General features: G+C 50.1%; 1 protein-coding gene across 1 annotated transcript in view; it reads left to right on the forward strand.

The window, feature by feature from the left end:
* The window catches only part of DSCAML1 (DS cell adhesion molecule like 1), a 160,541-nt gene that overhangs the window by 122,743 nt on the left and 17,037 nt on the right, over positions 1-20,761 (forward strand). The window contains exons 12-19 of the mRNA XM_060268502.1: positions 8,482-8,681; positions 8,997-9,093; positions 9,971-10,099; positions 11,443-11,610; positions 12,775-12,845; positions 16,078-16,318; positions 17,962-18,108; positions 18,885-19,040. Coding sequence (XP_060124485.1) covers positions 8,482-8,681; positions 8,997-9,093; positions 9,971-10,099; positions 11,443-11,610; positions 12,775-12,845; positions 16,078-16,318; positions 17,962-18,108; positions 18,885-19,040 — 1,209 coding nt within the window. The remainder of the gene's footprint in view (positions 1-8,481; positions 8,682-8,996; positions 9,094-9,970; positions 10,100-11,442; positions 11,611-12,774; positions 12,846-16,077; positions 16,319-17,961; positions 18,109-18,884; positions 19,041-20,761) is intronic.

Raw genomic sequence — 20,761 nt, forward strand, 5'->3', positions numbered from 1 at the left:
TCATCACTTGCGGAGCTTGAGCTCTCCTCTGTGGGCTCCCGGCAGTCGATGTGCAAGGAATGGAGCGCTGGATTGATTCCTGTTCCCTTGGGGACCTGATTCCCTCACACGATCAAAAAACACTTTGTCCTTAATAAAAGCAGGCAATCAATCTACATCGTGGTGGCGCCGAGAGGAGGCAGGGCAGCCGTCTTGCTAATTCCCCACACGGTGGCCTGGAAGTGTTGTTAAGCAACCTCGTTCGTGATCGGATTCTGCCTGGGCCACCCTTGGCAGAGTCAGCAGTTTCCAGCTTCTTTCAGAGCTGCTGTAGTGAAGATAGGAGGACCCAAAGGCTGGGGGAGGCCTCTTAGGTGCAGAAAGGGATGTTGGGTTCAGGAGTTGGCCCTTCTGCAGCTGTGGGGGGGGGGAATGCCATCCTGTGGCAACAAGCTTCAGCTGCTTAATGGGGCTCTCTGGTTAGGGGGCAGGGGCAGGTGAAGGCTGATGTGCATGAAAAGCAGGGGCCACAGCTCAGACGGGTCCTTAAACAGGAGACCTTTTGCATCTTTTACTTGGTAAAAGATCCAGGTAGCAAGTCAAGGAAGGGGAAGGAGTGGCCCTTGGCTTCTTAACCCCTTTCAGGGTCACTTACCAGGCAGAGGGGAAACATGGATGGGATTGCTATAAATGAGAGGGCCAGGTCTTTGAGTGACCCTGTTGCTGGATTTCATTTGTTACATGTGCTCTGTCCTTTTTGCTGTTGTCATAATCATTTAGGCATTGTGTGGTTTTATTGTACTGTTTTATTTTTTTCCTGGACACTGCCTTGTGAGGGCTTTCCTGAGAGTCATTGCATCTTGACTGGCCTTCCAGGTGTCTGGTCCTTAGGGCTGCTGCTGCCCAGTTCGTGTTTCCCTTGACAGGATCCTGAGCAGTGCCCTAGTGTAGACTGTTCTCTCTTGGGCAAAGGCAAGGCTCAGGCCCAGCACTCCCTTGCTCAGGAGCTCCCCCTAGTCAGCAGGTGCACAAGGCAGGGTGTGCCTGGAGAGGTGCCCTCACTACTCTGTAAGCATAACTGATTGCTTCCATGCAATTTGAATTAATCTCATGCTTCAGGTGAAATGCAGCTAATCAGTGTAGACAAGAAGCTGAAATGGGTGCAATCAAATTAACATCACAGAGCTGGCACTTCAGAAAGCCCACCCTCTTCCCCTCCTTCCCCTTCCTCTGTTGCTGTTTCCATTTTCTTGCCGTTCCAGCCTGGGCTCAGGATGGAAGAACACCCAGAGCTGTGACAATTCCCTTTGTAGCCGCCTTATCTCAGCCCACCAAATGGGATCAGCCTCTTGTCTGCATCATGTTAACAAGGCACAGAAAGGAAGAGCTTGAAAGGAGAACAACGTTTTGCTTGGCGGGTGTGAAGGGAAGTGCTCTGGCGAGTGCCCTTTGCGGAGAGAGCTTTTACGCTGGGAATGGCCTGGTCCATTTCGGCCCGTGTTGCTTCATAATTGTTGGCATGGTTTCAAAATGGAAACCTCGCTGAGTGTGCTGCAAAACCCAACTCTCCTGGAAAGAAGATGTGTGAAGGGCTCCTTTCTGGGTGTTCATCCCTCTGCCCATTAACATGTGCAGCTCCCTACTATAATAGTTGACCATAGTCTAGGGGATGATAATAATAATATAATGATAATAATAATTTATTATTTATACCCCGTCCCTCTAGCTGGGTTTCCCCATCCACTCTGGGCAGCTTCCAAGAAAATATTAAAATACAATTGTCCTTCAGATATTAAAAGCTTCCCTAAACAGGGCTGCCTTCAGATGTCTTCTAAAAGTCTGTTAGTTGTTTTTTCCTTTGACATCTGGTGGGAGGGCATTCCACGGGGAGGGCGCCACTACCGAGAAGGCCGTCTGCCTGGTTCCCTGTAACTTCGCTTCTCGCAGTGAGGGAACTGCCAGAAGGCCCTCGGCGCTGGACCTCAGTGTCCGGGCAGAACGATGGGGGAGGAGACGCTCCTTCAGGTATACTGGACCGAGGCCGTTTAGGGCTTTAAAGGTCAGCACCAACACTTTGAATTGTGCTTGGAAATGTACTGGGGGCCAATCAAGACTGGTGTTATGTGGGATGTTCAGCAGCACCAAGGCCAGCCTTCTCAATTTCCTCAGTGCCCAAAGGCATTCCTGCTTTGTTGTCTGGGCAGTGTTTTGCTTGCCCTCCTCGTGCAAGTCACTAACTCAGAGACAGCTGTCTGTCACACAGTCTCTCTTTCTCTCTCTCTCTGACCTGGCGGCAGCTGCTGCTGCTGCTGCTGGTAGAACTACTGCAGATATTGCACCTTCAAAGTGTAACATGAGTGGTAGACCTTAAGGCGTCCTATAGGGAAGGAAAGGAGCTGGTAGCAGCTATTGCTGTGCCATTTGGAACTTGATGTTTGGGCAGCATGTCTGGCCAGGGAAGAAGAGAAGGCTCTGGTGGATGTACTCTATAGTGAGCTCCTCTGCACCAGTCAGGGTGAAAGCAGTTATGTGTGGGGATTGCAGATGAGTCAGTTATTTGGGAGCACCGTGAGCAACTAATTGCACCCACCCAGAGTAGCAGCTGATATGTGGCCCTCTTTGCTGCTCCACTGTTAAATGACCGGAGACAACCCATCATGCTACGGTCTGCTTACAAAGCCAATTGGGTTTGGGAAGTGGGACATCCACCGAAAAGCCATTTTCTAAAGCTCCACCTGGATGCTACCCAGAGAAAGGGCAAGATGCAGACATTGTACAATGGGCGTCAAGCCTCTTTCAGGCTGAGGGCAACATTGATCCATGATCAACCTTCCTGGGGCCACTTGCCAAAAACGACACAGCCAAAGTATAAAAGTGAGTGTGGCTACTTATTTTTAAAAGTAAAAACACATTTTGATATAACAGAATCAGAGCAGAGGGCCAGCAGGAGTGGCGACTTTAAAAAGGATAGAGGCAGGTTTGGGAGGGTTCTGGGGGACAAGAAAAAATAGTATTGTGGTATTGCAGTGAAAGTACCTCTTATACCAGTGAGTAATCTATATTTAGGGACGCGGGTGGCATTGTGGGTTAAACCACTGAGCCTAGGGCTTGCCGATCAGAAGGTCGGCGGTTTGAATCCCCGCGATGGGGTGAGTTCCCGTTGCTCGGTCCCAGCTCCTGCCAACCTAGCAGTTCAAAAGCACATCAAAGTGCAAGTAGATAAATAGTTACCACTACAGCGGGAAGGTAAACAGCATTTCCGTGTGCTGCTCTGGTTCGCCAGAAGTGGATTTGTCATGCTAGCCACATGACCTGGAAGCTGTATGCCGGCTCCCTTGGCCAATAAAGCGAGATGAGCGCCACAACCCCAGAGTTGGTCACGACTGGACCTGCTCAGGGTTCCATTTACCTTTTAAAATCTATATTTAAATAAATAAATAAAATGGACTGATTTGGAGGCGCTGGTGTGGGTGGGCACAAAATCCTGTTAGCATCACAATATTGCGGTGGAGACCTATGAGATCAGTCAGAGATAGATAGATAGATAGATAGATAGATAGATAGATAGATAGATAGATATTTTTGATAAATAAAAAACCAAAATGGGAGACACTAAACGCATTTTGTCTTCATGGCCACAAAACTCTTTTTGTCTTCATGGCATCACTGCAGGTAACACATAGAAGCAGTAAAGATTTAAAGAACCACAAAGAACCTGTTAGGGGACCACATGCACCCTGCAGTTAGCCACTCCAGCTGTGGAAGCCAGCTAACCAAAAATTGTTTGTTAGCATTTTGATTAAAAAACTCCCAGCAAGCATCAACAAAGCAGGAGCAAAGGAGCAATTACTCATCAGTAAAAGAACAAGGAGGCAGAGTAAAAGTGAAATGAATCATCCCATTAAAAGTGTGGGAAAACTAAAACCATTTGGTGCGTCCAAGTTACCCAGGTCTGTGGTCCAGGGTGGCAGTGGCCCCCCAAGCAATAGCTGTATGGAGGCTGCCCACTGCCAAGAGGACATTCTCCAGGCACCTGTCAGGAGAATTCTCCTCTGCCCATCAGTCCCAAAGGGGTCCCTCCATTTCCCACCTTGATTCTGGTCCCTTGTGACTTTCACAGAGCCATTTTTATTTTCCCTTGTGTTCCTTGTGACACCCAGAGGCTGCTGCTTGTTTCTGTTCTCATAAACCAGCTGGTGGCTTTTTCCCATTGCAAGAGGCTTCCTCCTCAACCCATCCCTTCTGGCTCCTCTGCACAGTCTGCGGCTGCATGCAGCATCTCTCTCTGCAGGCCGAGTTTTGTGGGGGGAGTTTCTGAGGCTGGGAGTCCATACAGCTCCCCGATACGCCTTCCGCGGTGTCCACACGTCACAAACGGGAGTCGCCTGCAAGCCAAGCTTTCCCCGGCTGCTAATTGAATTCCATTGCTAGGGAAAGCAGAGGAGCCGTAGCTCATTAAACCCTCTTGTGCCCCATTAGAACAGTGTGTGTTGCCTTTGCGGATTGTCATTACCATATATTATGGCACTGTTTGTGTATGCCGTGCATTTTTAAATCTCTGCTCCCTGAGCCTGCTTGGCTGTGTGCTCAGCTCCCCACCCCAGTGCTCTTCGGCAAAGCAAGAGCCAGGAGCAAAAGCCACAATGGGGGCATTCATGCGTGGCTGTGGTGCCTAGTGGGTAACTGGAAGTACATGGAGAAGCATGAGGGCAGCTCCAGCTGTGATGCTCCAGGCACTGGAAGGGCTGAAGTGGCCTTGTGGGCAGAGGAAGCCCCCCTGATGCTGATGCTGCACAAGCCGAGGGGGGTGGGCAGCAGGGAGCCCATGGATGCAGCCCTCCCCAAAGCAGGCAGGAAATAAGTGGGGCTGTGGGCCAGGAGGAGGAGGAGGTGCTGCCTCACCCCCCCCCCCGGTACCCACCACAGCATCAGACTTTGGCCTGGCTTTCCATTCTCCTTGGATCTCCTCTTTGCCTCTTTGCAGGTCAGGCAGGGGGAATCCACGGAGGGAAAAGGGCAGGAGGCTAGCCTGGGGCGTGTTCATTGATTTAGTGATTACTTGCCGCCTTTTGTGGGGTATAGGCCACCCAGTGCAGCTCACAACATTAGCTATACTAACACCCATAGAAATTAAATGTCAAGAGCAGCAATACTTGGTTCATTTGTCAGTTTATACCCCACCTTTCTTCAGAGCAGCTCAAGGCGGAGTACATTGTTCTCCATCCATCTATTCATTTCACCATCACAATCCCTTTGAGGAGGAAGGATTGGCTTAGGGGACAAATTCGCTCCCAAGTCCCAATCTAGCCCTCTTAACTACCACACTGTGCTGTCTGTCTGACACCATGCCGTTATAGCAATCCATTGCAACCCTTTTAAAATGAAGCAAATGAAATCCTGCACTTGCAGAGGCTCTCCCTGTTCTTGGGCTGCAGCCACCTCTCTTTGAACTCTCCTTTCTTCTTGGGCAGAAAGTTTCTGTAGCTGGCAGGCAGCATCCAGGTGGGTGCGCCTGGGAACCCCGGCATCGATTGGGTTGCCCGCCAGAGTGTGGCGTCCAGCTGAGCTCCGTCTTGATTAACTGGAGCAGGAGGGTCATTAAAGGCTCGTTACTCCAGGAGGCCTGCCAGGAACGCAGCTCCTCAGCAGAACCTTTCCAAGAGGGGGTGTGCTTGTTGATGTGCTGGCTCCTTGGCAGCAGGAAAAGGATTCTGGAGGGAGGAAGGGAGGGAAGCTGGGCTAGAGAGGACCACCTCTCCTTTCTGTTCCTGCACAGGTGGTGGTGACCCATGTGGAAGAAGAAGAGCATAAGGTGCTTCCTTCTGCTGAGTCAGACCATAGTGCCACCTAGCTCAGAAATGTCTGCCCCCCCCCACCTGTGGCCAGTCTTGGTCTGGAGGCCATTTGCCCCAAACTGGGTGACGTCAACTGGTGGGCGGAAGGGGGGGGGATTCGGTCCTGCTGGGTGCTTCTTCACTGGTGCATCTCCTACGGGGAACATGTTGGTGACCCCCATGGGTCATGTTTGACAGGTGGGGACCCCACAGGGTAGGAAGAACTGGCCCACTGGCCAAAAAGGTTTCCTATCTACAGTCTGCGCTGACAGAGTTTCAGGCAGGAGTCTGTCCCAACCCTGCCAGGCGATGGAACATGGGAACTTGTTCCACCTGCTGTTTCATCCCAACTGGCATGCCCAGGTTGGCTATGTGCACTGTGGCTAGGGAGAGCTGCAGAAAAAGTGCCGGCAGCAAAGGTGGCTTCTCCTCTTGGCATGTGATGGTGGTTAGAGAAGCCGCACCTACCAGGGTTCTCTGTCCTGGGGGCGGAGCAGGGGGGGGCTTCCGGGGTGATTGCTCATGGTGCATTTGGGCATAGGGGGTGTGCTGCTCACGTCGCCCTCCCCGAGCCAGCCCTGTGCTGCTTTGTGTGGTGTTGCTTCGGTGGCGAGGGCTGCCTCTGTTCGCTCTCTGTGCCCTCCCTTGGAAACACTCCTTTAAGCGGCTTTGCAATGTTTCCATGGTGGGGCTGGGCAAGGGCGAGCGGAGCCTGCTGCCCCAGGCTAGTCCTCGCCACTGAAGCAATATAAGCCCTGGGCGGTGTCATTCTAGTGGCTGGTGGTGCTTTGGTAGCCAGGGCTGGGCTGCTGCAGTGGGCTCTGTTTGCCCTCTGTGCTCCACCCCCAGTGAGGGTTTGCACCCCAGGCACCGGTCCCCAGGCATGCTCCACCGCTGCTCTGTCCTGTAGCCCTGCTTGATCAGAATGACAGGGGAGGGGGCCCAGCAGATGCCAGAGTTAGCATTGCCAAGGTTGCAGGTTCGCCCCCTGTATGGGACAGCTGCATATCCCTGCATTGGACTAGATGATCCTCAGGGTCCCTTCCAACTCTTCAATTCTATGATTCTTTAGGGGCTGCTTGGTTCCTGCTCCTCCCCTCCCCTCCTCCCCTCCCCTCCTCACCAACACCCCAGCATCTTCGTCATCCTCCTCCTTGCTTATCAGGTGTTGGAGGGGGTGGAACAGATTTGGAAATGTCCCTCCTTTGCCTTTTATTTAAATCATGGCCCTGCACATTAAATCTCCAGCATCTGCAATGCAAAGTCAGGCTGGCTTGTTGCTGTGAAAATCTCCCTCTGTATTCTAGCCAGGTTCCTCTGAGTGAATTATGCAAATCTCTGATGGAAAAATATTCCAGGGCACATCCTTGAGAGTGTAAAACCTTAGTCAATAATTCATACTCGCCTGTCTCTGGCTGCGGCTTTTTCTTCATTATAACTTGCGCCTGGTTATTTGTCTTTCACATTTTATTGTATATCTGGGTGTAATACTATGCATTATAAAATTTATCTGCTTCATTATTTTATGATCCCTAGTTGTATAATGCCAGGCAATGTCTCCACTTCTGGCTGCAGTGTTCAGTACTGAAAGTCTCTGGTTGTTGGGGAGGCGCTTGGCCGCCTTGACAAAGCTGGTGATACTGTATCATGGAGACTGAGGAGCAGGAACCCCCCCTACATGTAGCACCCCCCCCAACTGGGAATTAGAGTGAAGTTGTTTACTTTTGCATATCCAAATGCATCTGCAGAGACTCCCAGGTCCCTGTGCTAAGCCAAATGGATGCAGTTAATGCTTGTTCCGGGAGTGGGGGTGGAGGGAGAGTCCACAGCTGGACTCCTGCCCCATCCCATTTGTTTGCTGGGCTCTTGCCCCTGGACTCCACCCCCCCACACACACCTTGGGTCATGTTAGGGCCTGAGTGTCTCCCCAGTCTTGCCTTGGCTAGCCTGCGGAACCAGAATGGTGACATAGCAGAGGGTAAAGCTTGGATGTGGGTGGCACTGGGGTCTAAACCATTAAGCCTCTTGGGCTTGCTGATCAGAAGGTTGGCAGTTCGAATCCCCGCGATGGGGTAAGCTCCCGTTGCTCTGTCCCAGCTCCTGCCAACCTAGCAGTTCAAAAGCACACCAGTGCAAGTAGATAAATAGGTCTTGCTGAGGTGGGAAGGTAAACAGCGTTTCTGTGCGCTCTGGTTTCCATCATGGTGTTCTGCTGCACCAGAAGCGGTTTAGTCATGCTAGCCACATAACCCGGGAAACTGTCTGTGGATAAACACCGGCTCCCTCGGCCTGAAAGTAAGATGAGCGCCGCAAACCCATAGTTGCCTTTGACTGGACTTTACCTTTTTTAAAAGAAGAAGAAGAAGCTTGGAGCATGCCAGGAGTGTGGTGGTGGTGCCAGGGGTTGAGCCAGACTATGGGTTGTGGGTGTGGAACAGCTGAGTATAGTCAATAGGTTTCTGGTTTTCCTAAAACCCTGGAGAGCAGCTCTGGACAAATCTGGGATTAATCCTTCTTTCCTAGTTTGTTGGAACTGGATTTTGCCTTCCTCCCCCGGTTCCCCCCTCACCCCGACAGAGCACTCCTTTGCTCCACCTTCCTCAAGCCCCTCTCTAGTTGTACAACACACACCAGTGCCCTGGTCTTCTGTTTCTTCCTCTTCCCACAGTCCCTGCCATGATCACCTCTCACCCCAACACCACCATTGCCATCAAGGGGCAGGCCAAAGAGCTGAACTGCACGGCCCGCGGAGAGCGGCCCATCATCATCCGCTGGGAGAAAGGGGACACCGTCATCGACCCAGATCGCAACGTCCGATATGCCATCGCCACCAAGGACAATGGCGATGAGGTCATCTCCACACTTAAAGTGAGCAATGGGTGGTGGGGGGTGGGTCGTGTTGGGTATCTTGTCTTTGTGCGTAGGGCCTGATGATCCTGGCTGATTCCCATGGCAAACTGGGAGGTGGCTGCTGAGAGCATCCCGCCACCCCGGTCCTTTGCAAGGTGCTGCCATTCCCTGGACAATGTGGAAGAGTTCCTTTCTGATCCAGTTGGAATGAAAAGTGCTTTGCTGGGAGGACAAGTGTACCTATGAGTTGGGGCAAGGGAAGGAGAGTGCAGCCTTTTCAGGCCTTCCCCCGCACAGACGGGCTCGTTCTGAGAGAGGGTGTCTTGTCCACAGCTCAAACCAGCTGACCGCGGGGACTCCGTTTTCTTCTCCTGCCATGCAATCAACTCGTATGGTGAAGACAGAGGTCTCATTCAGCTCACTGTCCAAGGTATTGTGTTTCCAGTGGAGCTGCTCTAGTGGGTATTTGTGTGTGTGTGGGGGGGGTGTGTGAATCTGTTGTCTTCAGTTTTGCATGTTTCCAGTCCTGACTTGACTTTCTGCATCTCTTTATGATTCATTTTTTTAACATCCTCATGAAAATTCATCAGCATTTTGATGCAAGTCATTTCCCCTAATACACTGCATTTTTGTACATTATTTTCACTAATTATGCATGCTTATGCATGTTGTCCATTAATATACTTTTTTTTGGGGGGGGGTTGAGAACTGTTCTGCAAAACATATATTGTTTTGGGAAGTGTGAATTTATTCTATATATGTCTGCGTTAGAAAGAGAGTACTTTTTAAAAAAGACTTTCAGAAGAGCACCAATAAGAAAATGGCACATTCTTCTTTGCGCAGGCCATCAAGATTGCAACCACCCATTGCAGTCGTTTACTGATACCGTAGTAGTTCTGTAGCGCTACTGTTGGCTATTCGACAGAATGAGAAACATCAAGGAATACCAATTTCTAATTTCCTGCTCACATTATTTTTCCTCTATGACCTGTGGAAAGAAGAACTTGAGCACAGCTTCTCTCTGTGTGTGTGTGTGCGCACGTGCCCAGCCTTTTACATAGACCCAGAGCCAGCCCAAAGCAGGATGTGAATGAGTAGTCTACAAGTCAAAGGGCGGAGAGAACCTCTTAATTATGTGGTGGAAGTGGTGCCATTCTATGGAGGCTAATATTGCTTGATCAGCCCCCACTTCTTTTTCAGGGGGTGGATGGGCAGGCAAGCCTAGCAAGCAGGCAGAGCTGTTCTGGGACTGGGTGACTGAATGGGTTGTATTTCTCTTTCTGACTCGTTATGTTATCCCCTTGCAGAGCCACCAGACCCTCCCGAGTTGGAGATCCGGGAGGTTAAGGCCCGGAGCATGAATTTGCGCTGGACGCAGAGGTTTGACGGCAACAGCATAATCACCGGCTTTGATATTGAGTACAAGAACAAGTCTGGTAAGCTGCTCTGCGAGAGGCAAAGCCATGAGTGTGCTTGGGTGCAAAGGGAGGCAGCCCTGAATGAGCAGCTTCATTTCTGCTTTGAAGAAGGAGCCTAGCACACGACTCGTGTGCCCTTCAGGATGCTTCGCAAACTTCATCTCAGTAATATTGCAAGAAATGCTGTTGTTACATTGGTTAGCAGCAGAGGGAAGGGTGAAGTTTGGAGAGAGAGGCTTGCCTTGAGACCAAAGTGCAATTTGAACTGGGGGCTTCTTGCCTTGCATTGGTGTTGTAGGTTGCTAACTAAATAATGTTTGCAATAAAAAAAAAGTGTTGTTGGAAAACAGAGTAGCAAAAGCCCCCTGCCACCACCCCCTCATCCCATTGAACATAAACTGGATCAAACCAAATGGTGCCATTTGGTCCAGCATCCTGTTCTCACAGTGGCCAACCAGATACCTCTTCTGGGAAGCCCCCAAGCAGGACCTGAACGCAACAGCAGCACTTTCCTCACTTGCGATCCCCAGCAAAGCGTACTGTCTCTGACAAAATCGTTGTGACACGTCGCTTCTATTTTCCAAAGAATACTTCCAGCTGAGGCAGCCACCTGGCCTTGCAACCCAAGACCGTCCTGCCCAGGAACCATCAGAAACAAGCTCCTGTGTCTTAAAAGCAGCACCTCTATTTTACCAAAGCTGCTGGTTCCTATTTAAGCAATGGTGAAAATCTGCTCTGGCACCATGCCCTCCTTCACAATAATAGCCAGTGTCTACCTCCCCCACTACCTCCCCAATGCCATTGCCAACCCAAGAGGAGGTAGCTGGGGCCATTGGGGGGGTGAAAGTGGAGCCAAAGAGTGCATTGGGGCAGCTGCAGAAGTCAAGGGTGAAGAACGAGTGGGTGGCAAGGCCACGGAGGGTGTTGAAACTAAGGGTGAGTAGCTGTGTTGGATCTAGGACAATCGGGGTGTAAAATCACATGGCTGTGGGTGGATCATACACACCACTTCACACCTTTGCCCTCAAATAAGCAGAATTAATAACACCAGCAACAAAAATAATGTGTGCAGTCCTTTCAAATGTTCAAAGAAACCCCCACAATGTCATTGTTCTAATCCTTGCAACAAACCTGTAAGGCATTTGACCATTACCATATCACAGTTTTGGCTCTCCTCGTATGCAAACACAAGGAGAAGCAGGGACCACTGCCAAGTCTCAACCCCCCCCTGCAGTGCATCACCTCAAATTGCGACTTCTGGTCATAGGGGGAGGCAAGGAGCTCAGCACATGCAACTCTGCTATACATCTGGGTGTGAATGGTGGGCTGCATGTCTCTCACTAGCTCCCTCTTCCTTCCAGATTCTTGGGATTTTAAGCAATCAACTCGCAACATTTCCCCAACTATTAACCAAGCCAACATTGTGGACCTCCACCCGGCTTCCGTTTACAGCATCCGCATGTACTCCTTCAACAAGATTGGCCGCAGTGAACCCAGCAAGGAGCTGACCATTAGCACTGAGGAAGCAGGTACTTTTCCTCATGCCTCCTTGGCAGGCCTCAACCTGCCTGTCTTCAGCTTGCAGCTCACTCTAACCCCCACCCACCCACCCTGCACAGCTTGTTGTAAACTCAAACAGGTAATTAAGACGGTGACCCTAGTGATGGGGAAAAGGTGGGAAAGAGGGAGGATGAACCCAAGATCAACAACAACAACAACAACAACAACAACAACTTATTATTTACCCTGCCCATCTGGCTGGGTTTCCAACAGAATATTAAAAACACAATAAAACATCAAACGTTAAAAACTTCCCTAAACAGGGTTGACTTCAGATGTCTTCTAAAAGTCAGATAGTTCTTTATTTCCTTGACATCTGATGGGAGGGCGTTCCACGGGGCGGGCACCACTACCGAGAAGGCCCTCTGCGTGGTTCCCTGTAACCTCACTTCTCACAGTGAGGGAGCCGCCAGAAGACCCTCAGAGCTGGACCTCAGAGTGGGACCTCAGCAGGATTCCTGATTTAGCCAGAGAACTCTTCTTCCTGCTCTGTAGAAGGATCAGCATTTGGAGAGCACATTTACTGGCCCCGTGAGACGCTGACCATGGTCCTGGCTATTCTGAAAGGAGGCACTCTCCTTTTGAACAGAGTTATCACCATTGCTTTTCTGATTAAGAATCCTGGGACATGATGTCACCCTGAGAAGTCTTAGCTGCATCACAAGACTACAGTAGTAGGGTTCTATGTAGGGATGTTCAATCTTCTTTTTAGTGTTTTTTTTGTGTGTGTGTACACACCACCCACCACTTTCTGGCGTGCATTGGTCATGCTTGCAAATTATGTGATATGAGGCAAACACATCAGTGCCTAAATGTCCAGTGGCAGTTGTTGCCTGTGCAAATAATATTTAGGAGGGCATTCTGCTTCTCAGCCATTCAGAGTAAAGCCTGCAGAAAATCATTAACAGAGACTCTTGTGGTGCCTTGTTATGGCAGAGGCTTTTGTGGTTCAAGCAGATTCTAGTTCACCGAAGTTCATTGTGCCTTAATAAAAGTACTTCTCAGCTGCTTAATGTTTTTTCTTCTTCCAAATTACCAAGTGGTGTACCAACAATACAAAGCACCATAAAAAAGTAAAACCATGTTGATGTTAAAAACAAGGCATCTTTGTGACGCCACCTCTGCTTTCACAGCTCCAGATGGTCCCCCCATGGATGTCACCTTGCAGCCAATGACATCCCAGAGCATCCAGGTCACTTGGAAGGTATGTGCATGTTCAGATGTTAGTTACTTATTCAAATCATTTACTGTGTTGGTGTCAGGGCTGGTTCAGTTGCAGGTCGGCACAGAGACTCAGAGATGAGCAGTAAAGTTGACTCTTTATTCAAGGAAACAGAGACACCTAAAGTGAGACTGGCCCTGGTAAAAAGTTGCCAGAGCTGACGATCTGAGCCCCCCACTTTGCCCTAAGTCTCCTCCCCATCTGGCTGTTTCCCCTGCAGTCGTAAATTCCTTTGGGGAGGGTCCCCCTGCGCCCTCTGTGTTCTTTTTTCTGCTACATGCAAAAGTCTCCGAGACCTTGGAGTCAAGGGGAGAGGTGAGCTGAATACAGTAGGACCGGCAGGCTCCTGTCAATCTGTTGCAGCCTCAGCCCCCACCTCCTCCTCAGCTGTCTGTCCTGTACCTGCCGTGCTTTCTGCCTCTTCTTCCTCTCTCTCACTCAAGCCTGTTGCTTGTTCAGTATCCAACCATTCTGCCCCGCCCCCAAATCCTCTGACCTGTCTTCCGTATCCCACCACCACTCTCCTGGCTTGGAGCCTTCCTCTTCTGAAGCTTCCCAAGAGGGTTCTCTGGCTGGAGCTTCCCACTCTTCCTCATTGTCCAGCCACTCCCTGACAAATTCTGGCTGCTATAGTGGTGGTGGTGGTGTGTGTGTGTGTGTGTGTGTGTGTGTGTGTGAATTGTATGTGCTCATATGAGAATGTTCATGATTTATATGAAATGTTAATGATATAATGCATTTATGTCTATGTTTTTAAATGTAAGGGAGACCTTGGTAACAAGCAACTAATAAATCTGTAGGATGCTCCCTTTATTTGAATTCTCATTGCCTGTTGCAGAGTAGAAAGGGAGGTACTCTGCTGTGCCATCTTCCTATGCTGGCTAGGCTTATGCTGACGAGAAGGAAGCCAGGCTAAGGGTGTGTGTGAAGGTTTCATAAAGAGCCTCCAGCCCCATTTGTCTGCATTGAGGCCAGAACTGGGGCAAAAGGCTTGCGAGGGGGTGACCCGCTGAGCTCATGGCTGAGTGGAGATTTCGACTCAGGGCCTCTTTGGGTCATAGCTCTGCACTCTGCCTTCATGGCAGGCTTGGCCTGGATAACCTCATTGTGGAGGTAAGCCACCATGCAGGTATCTCACCTTTGCCAGATTCTCATTCTTCCACAGATTTTTTTTTTTTTTTTTTGCATGTGGAATCAGGGCAAGGTTGGAGCAGAAGGCGATGACAGAAATGTTAAGCTGCGAGTTGCCTGCCTACAACATGCTCAGGCAAAGGTCGATAAAATTTAGTCTCTGATTTATTTTCCAGAAGCTGTATAATGAAAAATAAAATTGATTAGCGAGTTAGGAATCAAAATGAAGCGGCCAGTCGGTAAATTTAGGGTCCCAGCATCTCTTGCTTGCTTCCGCCTCTCCAGTGATGAAAAACAGATTAATGAAAAATAAGATTCACTTGAAGCATAAGTCACTCTGCTTTAAGGTTGTTTCAACAAGATGGATCACTCCAGCTTTGTAACATAAATTTGCAATCAGCCCTATTGATTTGTTAATGCTTCAAAGAAATATTGTTAAGATCGATTTAGACCTGGTCTTCTGCATTTTCAAGGCCGGCAGACCTGGTTGTGTTTGGGATTTTGTGTGGGGTTTTTCCACCTCCAATCCAAATCATCCAGTTTTGGAACAACTTCTGATGAAATGGAGCCTTTAGCTTCATCAGCCCAGTCTTATGAAATATTCTGTCAATAGGGATTCTGTTTCAATTTTTAAACACCTTATGAAAACTCATCTATTCCTTCAACTTTCCATGATAGTTAGCCAATGATACCTGACTTTTAATTTTTTAAGTGTTTTTATTTTATCTATATACTATTGTAAAAGGGACGCGGGTGGCGCTGTGGTCTAAACCACAGAGCTTAGAGCTTGCCATGTTGGCAGTTCGAATCCTCATGCATGGGATGAGCTCCCGTTTTTCGGTCCCAGCTCCTGCCCACCTAGCAGTTAAAAGCATGTCAAGTGCAAGTAGATAAATAGGTAAATGATGTTTCCGTGCGCTGCTCTGGTTCGCCAGAAGTGGCTTAGTCATGCTGGCCACATGACCTGGAAGCTGTCTGCGGACAAACGCCGGCTCCCTCGGCCTATAGAGCGAGATGAGCACACAACCCCAGAGTCGTCCGCGACTGGACCTAACGGTCGGCTGTATCTTTACCTTACTATTGTAAACCACTTAGGATATAAAGGTAAAGATAAAGGGACCCCTGACCATTAGGTCCAGTCGTGACCGACTCTGGGGTTGCGGCGCTCATCTCGCGTTATTAGCCAAGGGAGCCGGCGTACAGCTTCCAGGTCATGTGGCCAGCATGACAAAGACACTTCTGGCGAACCAGAGCAGCACACAGAAACGCCGTTTACCTTCCCGCTGTAATTCTACTTGCACTTTGATGTGCTTTTGAACTGCTAGGTTGGCAGGAGCAGGGACCGAGCAATGGGAGTTCACCCCGTTGCGGGGATTCGAACCGCCAACCTTCTCAATGGCAAGCCCTAGGCTCAGTGGTTTAACCCACAGCGCCACCCGCGTCCCCCGTTTTAGGATATATAGGTATATAAATATTTTAATAAATAACATAAATGAAATTTCCTATGACATGCACCCTCTTTACAAGCTAATCAGAGACAGCACCCACACATGCAGGCATACAGTCCACAAAGTGATTGTGTCAGGTTAAGGAAACTGGAATGGGGGAAAAGAAACAATTCTAAATTCGCAGAATGCAGTTATTATGGGTGCTTCATACCAGAGGCTGGTTATTTTCCAACTTTTTAAGTCCAGACTGGGTTCTGGAAAGAGAAACTCCTACCCACCCAAAACATGCAGGCTTGCAAGTTGTCCTGGGACACTCTTCTGCCTTCCCACCCCACCCACTACTGCCCCACAGTATCTCTATGCCAGGGGACAGGAAACTTTTTCAGCAGGGGGCCAGTCCACTGTCCCTCAGACCTTGTGGGGGGCCGGACTATATTTTGGAAAAAAAGAACAAATTCCTATGCCCCACAAATAACCCAGAGATGCATTTTAAATAAAAGGACACATTCTACTCATGTAAAAACACGCTGATTCCCAGACCGTCCATGGGTCGGATTGAGAAGGCATTTGGGTCGGATCTGGCCCCCGGGCCTTAGTTTGCCTACCCATGCTCTATGCCCTCTCTACCTCTGCAGGCCCCAAAGAAGGAACTCCAGAATGGGGTGATCCGCGGCTACCAAATTGGCTACCGGGAGAACAGCCCTGGGAGCAACGGACAGTACAGCATTGTTGAGATGAAGGCCACAGGGGACAGCGAGGTCTACACCCTTGACAACCTGAAGAAATTTGCCCAGTATGGTGTGGTGGTGCAGGCCTTCAACCGTGCAGGCACTGGCCCCTCGTCCAGCGAGATCAACGCCACGACGCTGGAGGATGGTGAGTGCCCAGAAGTCCCCAGGCTGTTCTGAGGATCTTTTTCTCCTTGTCTTGGGAAAGGTCAGGGTTTGTATGATGTGTCACAGCACTTTCCCACTTGCACCAGAGGTTGCAGTACCACCAAAGGTTTCTGCAGTCTGTCATGCACCTTCATCCAAGCTGAGTGATACATCAAAGCGCCGACTCTCAGATTTCAGCTAAATTCCAATCTCCCAGCTCCAGCATGTGCAAGCCTCCTCTTTGTTCCATTGTTTGAAGAAGGTGGGGCTTGGTGGTCTTCTCAACCCACTCTTGATTGGCAGGGGGCTTCCAGATGCTTGCAAATGTATGGCACCCCTTCCTGCTACGTACCTTGTGGGGGGGTGAAAAATGAACCAGGAGGGCAAGCCAAGCCACACGGTGGGTCTCACTAACTGCAAAAGCCATCTGGTCAGGCGGCTCTTTGCCGTGCCAATGCTGCTCTAAATCCATTGGCAGTGAGGTTGCTGGGATGGCTGAGGGTGCGGGGAGGCACTTAATAGCAGGTGGTAGCTCTCCTGCCTGTTTCCAAGCTTGATCACATTATAAACTACCCTGTGTCTTCACTGTGCTCGGATAACTCCTTTCTCGTATGGTTGTCAGTTCTGAGCATAGAAGGGATGGTGCGCAGAGGCAGATGTGTCTCCATTACTGTGGCTGGTTTTCTGTGGCCCCTGGTCCCCAGAAGGCAGCCCTGGCTGTCGTGTGTGTACTTCTTTCTGACTGGCTGGTGGTTGGGCTTCCTGAGCCAAATGGCTCCGCCTTTCTCTTCGGCATGCTGATCAGTGGCGCATCCTTTGAGAAAGGCGGCTCTTGCAGCTGGGCGAGTCATGGCAGCTGCTGCCTCTGCTGCTGCTCCTCCTCTTCTTCTTCCCAGGATTCTTCCATGAAGCACCTCCTCCGGGGTTTCGCCAGGGAGAGATCGGCACTGGCCTTGGAGTCATTTTAAAAGCAACATAAAAGTTTCTTCCTCCATTTGCTCAGCAGTTTTTCATACTTAATTAAGGCCCTCATTAGCCTGTCAGAGCACGAGCATTTCCTGGCTAGATTAGCACTCCTCCTGGGGTATTCAAGGGTCCCTGTTTTAGCAATAGTGTCTTTCCATAATTATATTACCTTCATTTTGTTCAAACGGACTCTCTATTAGTTTATAGCACCCGGCCCCTAATTACACGGTGCTTACGGTTTTACACCTAAGTAATATGAAACAATAATCATTTTCAAAGCAGATCATTAGGATGATGTATCATCATTTAAATGCTCATAAAAATTAGAGTTCTGTCTTTGGGGGCAGTGGGATCTCATTACCTTCATCCCGCTTGCTTGCCTTCCTCGCTCCGTCTTTTGTTCTTTTCTTCCTTCTCAGGGTTTCTCTCAAAATTTGGGGGTGTTGTAAAAATATATGTGCCAGCGGATGAGCTGTGACATGGGCACAAGCACCCAGGGGACTTCTGGAACTTTTGGGGGGGCTGTTGTTGCAAATGAATGAGTTGCTGAGGAGTGAGCAGGAGGAGCCCAGCAGGCGCAACCCTCTCCTCTCTATGACGGGTGCCTGGACAGTGTTGGCAGCAGCAATGAGGACTTAGGGTTGCGCTCCCTTCCCTGACCCACCTTTCTCTTCTCAGTGCCCAGCCAACCGCCTGAAAATGTGAGGGCCTTGTCCATCACCTCCGATGTGGCTGTGATCTCCTGGTCGGAGCCTCCAAGGAGCACCCTCAACGGTGTCCTAAAGGGATACCGTGTCATCTTCTGGTCTCTCTACATGGATGGAGGTGAGTTGGCAATGCCACCCTCTCAGAGCCTTTCAGAGGTCTCTGTCTGCAGAACAATAGTGATGGTGCACGGCTCTCACCCCTAGCATGATTCTTATACACAAAGAACCTCATTTCTTCTAGGCTCTGCAGTCTTTGCGCCAGTAGAACTGGCTACAAGGGGGAGGCGGGGAGGGAATAGGGGACCTACCTGCCTTCTCCTTCTTCTGTGTCTCCAGCACCTGAACCTGATGCACACACCTCCAGGCACAGCAAGCGCAGGGCAGCTTGGAACTCACTGCACAAAAAGACTCAGTGGCTGTGCCTGAGTTGGAGCTTTTCAGGTGGCAACATGGCATGGCCTGAAAACTCTGGCTGTTTGGCAGACCCTAGGAGTGCTCTCATTTCCCTTGAAAGTGTAGCTGTCTGTTGGCTACCTGCCCACCTGCCCCCTGCAAGGCCTGCCAGCCTTGAACTTAATCTACACACCTGTGAACTGCCAAGTCAAAGTGATCAGGGGCACCTTTCATAGAAGATAAAAGAAAGGCCAATCTAAAAGATGCTCACCATTTCCCTTAATATATATCCAATTGGAACAAGGGGTGCACTTGATTCTGTGCTTGCTGTGGAAAGGCTGTGCAGGATTTCCTGTTGGCAGGCTCTGCCAGAGGATCACTCTTCTTCTCTGCTGTGCCCATCCCGCCCAGCTGTGTGGTGCTTAACTTCGAGCTGGACACTCGTGTGCTCCCAGCCTCTGAAACGTCTGTCAGCCTGACTTCCTTCTACTTTCTATACAGAGTGGGGGGAGATGCAGAATATCACCACCGTCCGGGAGCGAGCCGAGCTGCGCGGCATGGAGAAGTTCACCAACTACAGCGTGCAGGTCCTGGCTTACACCCAGGCTGGTGATGGTGTCCGCAGCAACGTGCTCCACATCCAGACCAAGGAAGACAGTGAGTGCTGGACTCTGAGCATGTGTGTGTGTGTGTGTGTGTGTGTGTGTGTGTGTGTGTGTGTGTGAGAGAGAGAGAGAGAGAGAGAGAGAGAGAGAGAGAGAGAGAGAGAGAGAGAGAGAGAGAGAGAGAGAGAGATTGAGAGATTGGAGAGGTTCCTTGATGTGGCCATAGCTTCTCCTCATTGGTCTTCATAGAAAAGTCGTGGCAGCTTGCTGCCCTCTGCTGGCTGCTGGCTGTCCATGCAGCTTCTTTTTTATCAGAGATGTGGACAATGGTGCCTTGCTCTGTATGTGTCTTGTGTCTAGGGACGTCCTATTCCATAATGAGAATTTCACTATTTATACCCCGCACATCTTACTGAGTTGCCCCAACCGCTCTGGGCGGCTTCCAACATATATAAAAACTATGTCCCAATGAAAATAGGGACGTTCTATTCAATACCCTCCAACATTTCTCTGCTGAAAATAGGGGTGCCCCAAGGAAAAGCGGAACATTTCAGGATCAAATCAGAAACTGGGACGGCTTCTCTTAATCAAGGACGCCCCTAGAAAATAGGGACACTTAGAGGGTGTGTGTGTGTGTGTCAAATTGACTTGTTGCTCAGTTCTGTCTCCCTCCTGCCCCAACTTGTCCCCTGCTGAAGAGATGCTGCTTATTATTGTTGCTACTACTATGATTATTATTAATTTTCTGCAGGCCAGGAAAGAATGGGAAATTTCAGGTAGTCCACTTCTTTCAGGTGGTCCACTTCTTTCAGAAAACCTCAAAGCAGGTGGACAAAGCTTTTTGCCATCCTTGGCTAGTATGTGCTCTCCACCCCCACCCCCACCCCCCACTTCCCTTCTCCCCAGCAACTTTATACTAATAGTGTGTGTTAATTAGAACTAAGAGGGTTGAGCTTGGAGTGTGAATGGAAGTGCCAGAGGCCTGCTGCAGGTTGATTCCAGGAAAGGGGGGGGGAGTTTGATTGCCATTTCACTTACCTTCGCTGCCAGGCATGGAGGATGGAACTCCTTCTGGCGAGAGAGAGCAAGGGGCCTCACTGGGTCTCTCCAAGCACTGCCAGGTCAGTTGCCTCTGCTGGCTGCAGGTGACACCCTGTGGGGAAGCAGAGGGCACACGCCTTCACTTTCTTCAGGATAGCTGAGACTCTGGCCTGCAGGGCAGAATGAAGAAGGCCTTAAGGGGAGGGTGGGATAGCCAAGGGAAATAAGTGGTTAGAATTCATAGTTGGCAAGATAGATGGGGATGGGGCACCAGGGTTTTCATAATTTCGAATTTTGCAAGATCAACCCATTGTGTGTTGCAGAGGGGTTGGCAGTATCTGAGAAGGGCTAAGCAGAGTTTTTCTTCACCCCGGCATGGCTCAGGGGTTTTGCTCTTTTCCTGTTCGAGTGGGGATGACCCACCTTGTGGACAAGTCACAGGGACCTTCCTTGGGGCTCCAGCCAAAGGGCAGGAGCCTGGGAGCCCTTGCCTGGGAGCCCTGGCAGCAGCAGTCTGAAACGAGCCTGGTTCCTGGTCTGAGCCACTATAGTGGGGAAGATGCCAAATGGAGGAGGGCTTTTTTCTGCTTCTGCAGGATGAGAGGCTCTGCCAGGTGCTTCCTTTTGTCCTGCTTGGAGTCTCTTGTTAAGCGGGCTGCAACGAGTGCCCTGCCCTGAAGTCTTAGAATCATAGAATCATCGAGTTGGAAGAGACCACAAGGGCCATCCAGT

Source organism: Zootoca vivipara, chromosome 15 (genome assembly GCF_963506605.1).
Source record: "Zootoca vivipara chromosome 15, rZooViv1.1, whole genome shotgun sequence".
Taxonomy (NCBI): Eukaryota; Metazoa; Chordata; class Lepidosauria; order Squamata; family Lacertidae; genus Zootoca; species Zootoca vivipara.